Source organism: Aotus nancymaae, unplaced genomic scaffold, assembly GCF_030222135.1.
Source record: "Aotus nancymaae isolate 86718 unplaced genomic scaffold, 86718_ANA_hifiasm-v0.15.2.pri h1tg000002l, whole genome shotgun sequence".
Taxonomy (NCBI): Eukaryota; Metazoa; Chordata; class Mammalia; order Primates; family Aotidae; genus Aotus; species Aotus nancymaae.
The window spans coordinates 7,385,924-7,394,188 of record NW_026988413.1 but is presented as its reverse complement, the minus strand read 5'-3'; the positions used below and the strand labels follow the sequence as shown (position 1 = coordinate 7,394,188).

Here is an 8,265-nt window from a genome sequence, read left to right as displayed (position 1 = left end):
GGAGGCTGCAGTGAGCCGAAATCATGCCGCTGCACTCCAGCCTGGGTAACAGAGCAAGACTGTCTCAAATAAAATAAAAGAAAATATAATAAACTAAAAAAATATATATTCATACTTAATACTGGGGAGAGATAGTTTATGAATTAAACCCTGACACTTTTTCCTGATAATGGAAAAGAGATGAGATTCATGTACTTCTTTAGAGAAATAGCTGAGTGCAAAACTGCGTGTAGGATTTTAATCGATGGGTGCTGAAATACAAGGCATTTAAAATAACTCCTTTAACGAAACGGTAGATAGTAGGATTTATTTTAATTTTTCAATCTGAAAAAAAAACCCCAAAACAAAAAATCAAACTATCCTCATATATATATATATAGTTTCAACATTTTCAGAGCACTTACATGAGGAAACATTGTTTCTCTTCAACTGTATGACAATACTGTTTATGCCACAATAAAATTTACAAAAACAGTCGCATCTGCAGTCACACAAACATCATGATTTTACATTTCAATACACAAGAAAAAAAATAGACATCTTCCCGGCACTTGGCTCCCGCCTGACGGCAATGTCTCCTCCACACTTTGAGAGACCTCAGCTTTTAAAACCCAGCAGCGGCTGCTTCAGAAGTCACGTCCTTTCCAGATTCAAACTTAAATAATGAGAAATTTGCCATTTCAAAATCACCGAGAGTTTATTCATGGATGTGGTGAAGTTTACCCACCAAAAGTTGTGTAAAAAATTGCATGAAAGTAAAAATAAATAAAGCCGTTGTAAAGCAGCCTCGTTTACATGGTAGCCCAGAACAAAACACGTGTGTGTAAAAGTGTCATTAAAGTTTTAATTATTTATATTCAAATTACACATTTTTGACAAATCTAATGAAAACAAACGGATTTCGTAAAAGGTTCCAAGACTCCCACATTCAAGCTCGGTGTTGCTTCACACGCGTGCGCCCCGGCTGCGGCGGTGACGTATTGCTGTATTCGGACATAAGGCACTGTGATCTGGACATGCCGTGCACTCACCTTATGTCACATCACCTGTTCCTTACCAGTGAATTCTTTGAAATGAAAAATAATGAAAACTTCAGGACACAGTGTACTTTAATGACATACAGCATTTAAAATCCTTCAGACAAAGGTCTGAAAACAGTCTTTGAATGCAAGCCTGAATCTTCAAGCACATAAAATCTTTCTTTTTTTTTAAGCTTAATTTCAACATCACTGGAAGAAATACCCATCATTAAACCCTGATATACATTCTTAACCATTCGCAGCCAGTGTTCATGAGGCAAAACGTGACCCAGAAACTTTGTTCAAGTTCTCCTACGAGGGCGTCTACATTCACGGCGGTCATTCTGTTTCCGTCTCCTTCTGTTTGGCACCTGTCAGTGGATGGAAGACGAGAGTTTCAAAGCTCACGGTAACAGCAGGGTTCTCTACTCCGGGGGTTCTACCTGTGTACGGCAGTGTCTCAGGAGGATGATCCAGAGGCTTCGGAGGAGGGCGAGGTGGGAAGGAGCAGGTGGCCAAGCTCCCATCTCCCGCCCCCATTCCTGCAGCTTGGATCCATGGAACATTCTGTCATTCTCAATATGTCAGATTTAATTGGGAAAAAAAAGTTCCACTGCTAAAAAAATTTACTAATATGTAGGTATGTTTTAGTGAAGGTGTGAGGTATTTCGGTTGTGCACACTTACAAATATGTATTAAAAAAAGCTTTAGGCCAGGCACGGTGGCTCACGCCTGTAATCCCAGCACTTTGGGAGGGTGAGGCAGGTGGATCATCTGAGGTCAGGAGTTTCAGACCAGCCTGGCCAACACAGTGAAACCCCATCTCTAATAAAAATACAAAAATCAGCTGGGCGTGGTGGCAGGCACCTGTAATCCCAACTACTCAGGGCTCTGAGGCAGGAGAATCGCTTGAACCTGGGAGGCAGATGTTACAGTGAGCCGAGATCACGCCATTGCATTCCAGCCTGGGTGACAAGAGTGAAACTCTGTCTCAAATGAAAAAAAAAAGCTTTATAATATTCCTAAGGATAATTGCACCTAACACCTACAAGTATCTGGCTAGGACATTTCACAGCGGATTGGCAGGGACAGCTACTACTTTTCTCATCAAAAGAGTTTCTTTCCTATTTTTCCACCAGACGCTAGACTCCTGAAAGGGATCAGCAGTCTGTTACAGTATGTGGCTAAAACACTGTAGCTCCTAGCATCAGACTGCCCGGGCACTGGATGAACGCACATACGGGTTCATTTGGACAGTCTAAGTTTGACAATGAACTATTGCTAAAAATTTTTTGAAAAAGAGAAAATGTTATTGTATTGAACCAGTATCCCTTTGGGGGACGGTGGCCATTGCCTGGTGAAAAGAATCACCACTAGTTCCTTTTAATCAAATAACAGGAGACGCGTCATAAAACTGCCTCTTACTGACTATTCCATGGATATCCACCTAACAGTGCTGGTCCTGGGGCTTTCAGCTCTTCTCATAGCATCTTAGGAGGGAGACGGGGCTGTACCAGCCTGCCCCTTCTCCATGGAAGAAACTGGGGCTGAAGGAGGTGAGTGACTTGCCTACATTCAGACAGCGCTCGGGTGGGGCGGCTGGGGCTGGGCCTCACAGTGGGGCCTCAGGTTTGCTGCATGTGGCATGCTGTCTCCTGCCCACGGAAGCAGGTCAGTGGCTGTCGAGCAGATGCAGGCATTCCTGGAGTTCCACTCCAAAAGTTCACTTGTAATCCAGTTATTAGTAACACGGAATGTTGTCCTCAACAAATCGTGTTGTATACACGGTATCATAAGGAATTCCAATCCAGCTACGGATATGGGGCAGACCCCAACGTGAACATTTTCTAATAAATTCCAGGTGACGGTGACGATGCTTGGTCTGAGGACCACCTCTGAAAAATCACTGCTGTACTGGAATTTCTCTCGGTGTTCTCATTTAGAGAATAAGACATGTTTCTTGCAGGTGGTGAAGATTCCTTTAGGGTAGGCATTTTTGGGTTACAGACTAATTGTAAAAACTAGTCTTAGCAGAAATTTCTGAACTAAAGAAAAATCAATACTGTAGTATACACACCATTTAATCTTTGATTTCTGAGAGTTCAAAGGGCATTCTGCTTACTCCCATGCTGGGTCCACGTGGCCCCGACCAAGGCTGGGTTGTTTATATTTGACTGGGGCTGGGGATGTGGAGGGATGGGAAGAAGAGGAAGAAGGAAGGGAGGCAGGAAGGGCTGGTGGTTTTAAGAACTCTGAAGCCCACCTACTACTGAGTGGGTGAAATGAGAGGAGGCCAGCTCCTCGTCTAAAGCCCTCTCCGTCTCTCTCTGCTCCTCACTGAGACTCTGGGGGCTTTCTCAAAGTGAATCTGTCAGAAAATGAGTTTATCCACACTCCATTTGAAAGTTAATGTAATTTCTGGGCCGAACGCAGTGGCTCACGCCTGTAATCCCAGCACTTTGGGAGGCTGAGGTGGGCGGATCACAAGGTCAGGAGTTTGAGAACAGTCTGGCCAACATGGTGAAACCCTGTCTGTACAATATTAATAACCGTCTGTGTTTAGGTATTCTGTTTTATCTACTCAAAACATAAGGTTTTTTTTTTTCTCTTTAAGGAAAGATGAAGCTGTCATTAGTTAGAAGCCAATGACTTTCCCTATATGTTTCTGGTTACCAGTTCTCCCACAAAGCACAACAGAAGAGATGTTTTTTTTGAGACGAAGTCTCGCTCTTGTCCCCCAGACTGGAGTGCAATGGCGCGAGCTCAGCTCACTGAAACTTCCACTTCCCGGGTTCAAGCCATTCTCCTGCCTCAGCCTACCGAGGAGCTGGGATTATAGGCATCTGCCACCATGCCTGGCTTATTTTGCATTTTTAGTAGAGATGGGGTTTCACCATGTTGGCCAGGATGGTCTTGAACTACTGACCTTGGTGATCAGCCCGCCTCGGCCTCCCAAAGTGCTGGGATTATAGGCGTGAGCCACCCTGCTCGGCCCTGAAAAGATCTTTTTCGTGGAAAAGGTTAGGATGAACATGGCAATGGCTCCCAAGTCGTTTAGGGACCACTGGACCTTGACAGGATGCTCTTAAGTTAGAATACGTTCTATACACTTTTCTCACTCAAGCAGAACACTTAAACTCCCAAACTGAAAAGAAAACGGAAACAGTTTACAACGCCACATACAAAAGCCCTGCTCTGCGGGCGGGTGGTGCGGAAATGGTGCTTTAAACGCTGCGCTTCCTGGTCTACCTCCCACCCTTCCTAGACGCTGACGGCAAAGGTCAGAAGCCAGCATTTTACCTGCTGGTGTGAGGATCAGGGCCTGCAGAATGTCCGACAGGGAAATAATACCCACGATACTATCTGCTTCATTCACCACCACCAGCCGATGGACCTGCAAAGAGAAAAGCAGGACATTTGAAAATCAAAATTTAAAGAAAGGTTTAATGCAGCTTACAGAGGCAGAAAGAAAAAAAAAGGTTTAAAATGGACATTAGAAAAAATGTCATGTCATGCATTTATACAATAAACACATCCCTCCAGCCTGGGCAATACAGTGAGACTTCGCTCTACAAAAAATTAGAAAGTGGCTGGGTGTGCTAGTGCGCACCTGTGGTCCCAGTTACTTGGGAGGCTGAGGTGGGAGGATTGCTTGGGCCCAGGAAGTGGAGGTTGCAGTGAGCCAAGATCACACCACTGCACTCCAGCCTGGGTGACAGAGTGAGACCCTGTCTCAAAAAAAGGAAAAAGCAACACACATCCCATAAATGAGGGAAATTAGCAGCAGACAGAACCATACAACGGCCCTGGGCTCTGATGTTCAATGTGTCACTGTCTGATTACCTGGAAGACCTGCTCTGTACTGAACAGTCACACCCCCGGTGGAAAAAAGGGACACAGGCAGGAGATGGAAACTATCTACTGTCTCTAATTACATGATTTGCCTGATAACTTTAAGAAAAATGAGCTAGCTCTGCCCTGCTGAGTTTTCAATTTTCAAAATATTAATATAGAAAAGATACAACTCAAAACACAGAGCACAACGTAGCTATAATATGCTCTTAAATGTAACGGTTTTAAGTTTTAAAAGTTGTATGTCAGTTTCTAACAACTGTCAGATGCTTGTCTTATTAACACATGGGAAAGAAGTCCAGATGATGGCAGAAACGAACGAACAAGGTCATGGCTCTTAGAAGAGTTTTATTTTCTGTAGTGTATTTTCTCTATGAAGTTCACATATTAAGAATTGTATTTGAAAGGATAGATGAGCTCTAATGAAATGGGATAAATTATGTTCATCTCTAGTTTTCTCCTCTGAAACCTCTGATGAGTGACTGGAGAGCACTTTGAGGTGTTTCTGTAACAGGTATTTCACTGGCAGGAAGGGAGCAGGGTCACTATTCTCTTAACAGCAGTGTCGCTATTCTCTTAAAAGCTTCAGGCCGGGCATGGTGGCTCATGCCTCTAATCTCAGCACTTTTGGGAGGCGGGCACATCAACTGAGGTCGGAAGTTTGAGACCAGCCTGGCCAACACGGAGAAACCCTGTTTTTACTAAAAATACAAAATTAGCTGGGTGTGGTGGCGCATGCCTGTAATCCCAGCTACTTGGGAGGCTGAGGCAGGAGAATCGCTTGAACCTGGGAGGTGGAGGCTGTGGTGAGCTGAGATAGTGCCATTGCACTCCAGCCTGAGTGACAGAGTGAGACTCTATTTCAAAAAAAAAAAAAAAGCCTCAGAACTTGGGTGAAGGCAGCCCTGTGCCAGCTGCGTCCTGGGAGACGCTCTCTGTATTAAACAGTGATACCCCTGGTAGAAAACAGGGACATAGGAAGGAGCTGGGAAGAGGGCGATGTCCAGTTTTTGTATTTTGTCTCAATGGATACTGTGTTGGTGATGTTTCTGTCATAGCTTGCTTGCTTTAGGGAAATAACAATAATAATAATGGCGTAGTCATCTTTCTCATGGCAGTCAACATAAATTTCTTTTAAATGTTTCTCTAAAAAAGCTTTCAGGTTCATCAGTAATCCTGTGATATAACACAGCACAATTATTTGCTAACTGTAATCACACATTAAAATGATAGTTTACGTTTGTCTTCTACACTCAACACATTTTATTGGTTACATTCAATAGTGGATATGAAACAGTTATTTTCTGAACTCCGAAGGTCAAAGGAAACCATCTCACCCAGAGAATTAAGTAGTTCTCTCAGACAGAAATGACTCCCCACGTTTTCTTGTCGTCTGCTGCTGAGTCAAACTTATGTATGTTCCTTGCTGGAGGTACCTAAAAGTTAGTGCTATGTTTATGTCATATAAATAAGTGGAACCATCACTGATACTGTACACCCTTCTCCTGGCTACATCAACGCTAAAAACTACATTTTTTGGCCCCTTTGTGAGGCATCATCTTGTGAAGGATTTATTTTATTTTATTTTTTTTAAAAGATAGAGTCTTGCTCTGTCACCCAGGCTGGAGTGCAGTGGCACAATCTCTGCCTCTCGGATTCAAGTGATTATCCTGCCTTAGCCTCCCAGTAGCTGAGATGACAGGTATCCACCAGCATGCCAGGCTAATTTTTCTATTTTTAGTAGAGACAGGGTTTCACCATGTTGGCTAGGCTGGTCTCGAACTCCTGACCTCAAGTAATCTGCCTGCCTTGCCCTGTCAAAGTGCTGGGGTTACAGGTGTGAGTCACCATATCTGCCTTGAAAGAATTTTAATAGGGAAAAGAGTAAAGATGTATTCCTAATTCAATTAAAATCCTTTGGAAAACAAGCAGTGATGGACACTAAATTGAAGCAGAAATCAGACAGTTCCAGTGAAGCATGCTAGAAGGCATCAACGTTGAAGCTGGGAGGGTCAACTCACACGATGACAGAAAGGGTGGCATTCCCGAACGTACAATTAAAGGAGGGCTGGTGGATTTCTGATAACAATGGCTCTTGAAAGGGACAGCGGTGCTTTGAGGCAATGCATTACTTTACGTGTAACTTTCAGAAAGCACGTTAAGCTTGCCCGTTATTAGCCTAAAAAGTGATCAGGTACTTTGCTTCTTGGACTGTACTCTTACATTTATAGCAATATCAAAACAGACGTATACTTAAAAATTAGTTTCGCCAAATTAGCTGTTCCAGAAGGAACAGAGTTGCACCCTTCCATCCTAAAAAATGACAACAGGATAATATTTCTATTCCTGCCTACTAAAAAAAGAAATTATTTTGGGAATGGGTGTACTGACAGTGATGTGATCTCTGCACACTGCAACCTAGAACTCCCAAGCTCAGGTGATCCTCAGCCTCAGCCTCCTGAGTAGCTGGGACTACAGGCATATACCACCATGACGGGCTGTTTTTTTTTTTTTTTTTTTTTCATTTTCTGTAGAAACGAGGTCTTGCTGGGTTGCCAAGGCTGGTCTAGAACTCCTGGCTCAAGCGATCCTCCTGCCTCGGCCTCCCAAAGTGCTGGGATTACAGGCGCGGGCCACTGTGCTTACCTTCTGTGGTCTTTTATTTAGGGTGTTATGCAAAGTATATTTGAAAATCCTATAAGCAGTGAAGTCTTAGGCAATCTGAGTGCTGGAGGTGCAGGAAACTGGGAGTTATTAGATTATTTGCTATTTATCTAATTCAGGAAAGAGAGATACTGGTAGGAAGAGAGAAAATTAAGTTTTATTTTACTGATTTATCATTCACTTTGTTAAAATATATATTACACACTTTAAACTTTGAATTTATAAATACTCAAAGCTTCTGGGACAGCTTTTGTTTTCTCAAAACAAAATGTATCTATAGCTATAGATACACAGGTATATTTAGAGACAGGGTCTTGCTCTGTTGCCCAGACTGGAGTGTATAGCACCATCACAGCTCACTGAAATCTCAAGTTCTTGGGCTCAAGCGATCCTCCTTCCTCAGCTTCCCTGTTAGCTATGACTACAGGTCCATGCCACCATGCCCAGCTAATTTATTTTCATTTTTAGTAGAGACAAGGTCTTATTATGTTGTCCAGGCTATCATCATATATAAACTATGAATGTATCTTACCAGCTTATTTGATTCAGCTACAGTATCAGGACTTTTCAATTAACTCATTTCAATTCAACAAACCTTTAGAGATCACCTACTGTGTGCCAAGTAGTGTGCCAGGTTTGGGGACAGGAGAGAATCCCATCCCACTGAACCTGGAGGCTGCCTTGCTGGGTTCGGGCTTTGGTAGCCCGAAGCGACATTCACTACTAGGGG

At 43.2% G+C, this 8,265-nt stretch overlaps 1 protein-coding gene across 11 annotated transcripts in view; it reads right to left on the bottom strand.

Annotated features, from left to right (window-relative positions):
* Positions 1-280: 280 nt before the first annotated feature.
* PRKAG2 (protein kinase AMP-activated non-catalytic subunit gamma 2) overlaps positions 281-8,265 on the bottom strand; it is a 334,310-nt gene continuing 326,325 nt past the window's right edge. For 6 of the 11 annotated variants that reach the window (XM_064369769.1, XM_064369797.1, XM_064369813.1 and 3 more), the window contains 2 exons: positions 4,320-4,413; positions 281-1,390 (listed from right to left, as the gene is read on the bottom strand). In XM_064369769.1, coding sequence (XP_064225839.1) covers positions 1,359-1,390; positions 4,320-4,413 — 126 coding nt within the window. In that variant the 3' untranslated portion in view covers positions 281-1,358. Of the gene's footprint in view, positions 1,391-1,662; positions 4,414-8,265 lie in introns of those variants that run through there. The other 5 variants (XM_064369721.1, XM_064369743.1, XM_064369891.1 and 2 more) reach the window with 1 other exon arrangement.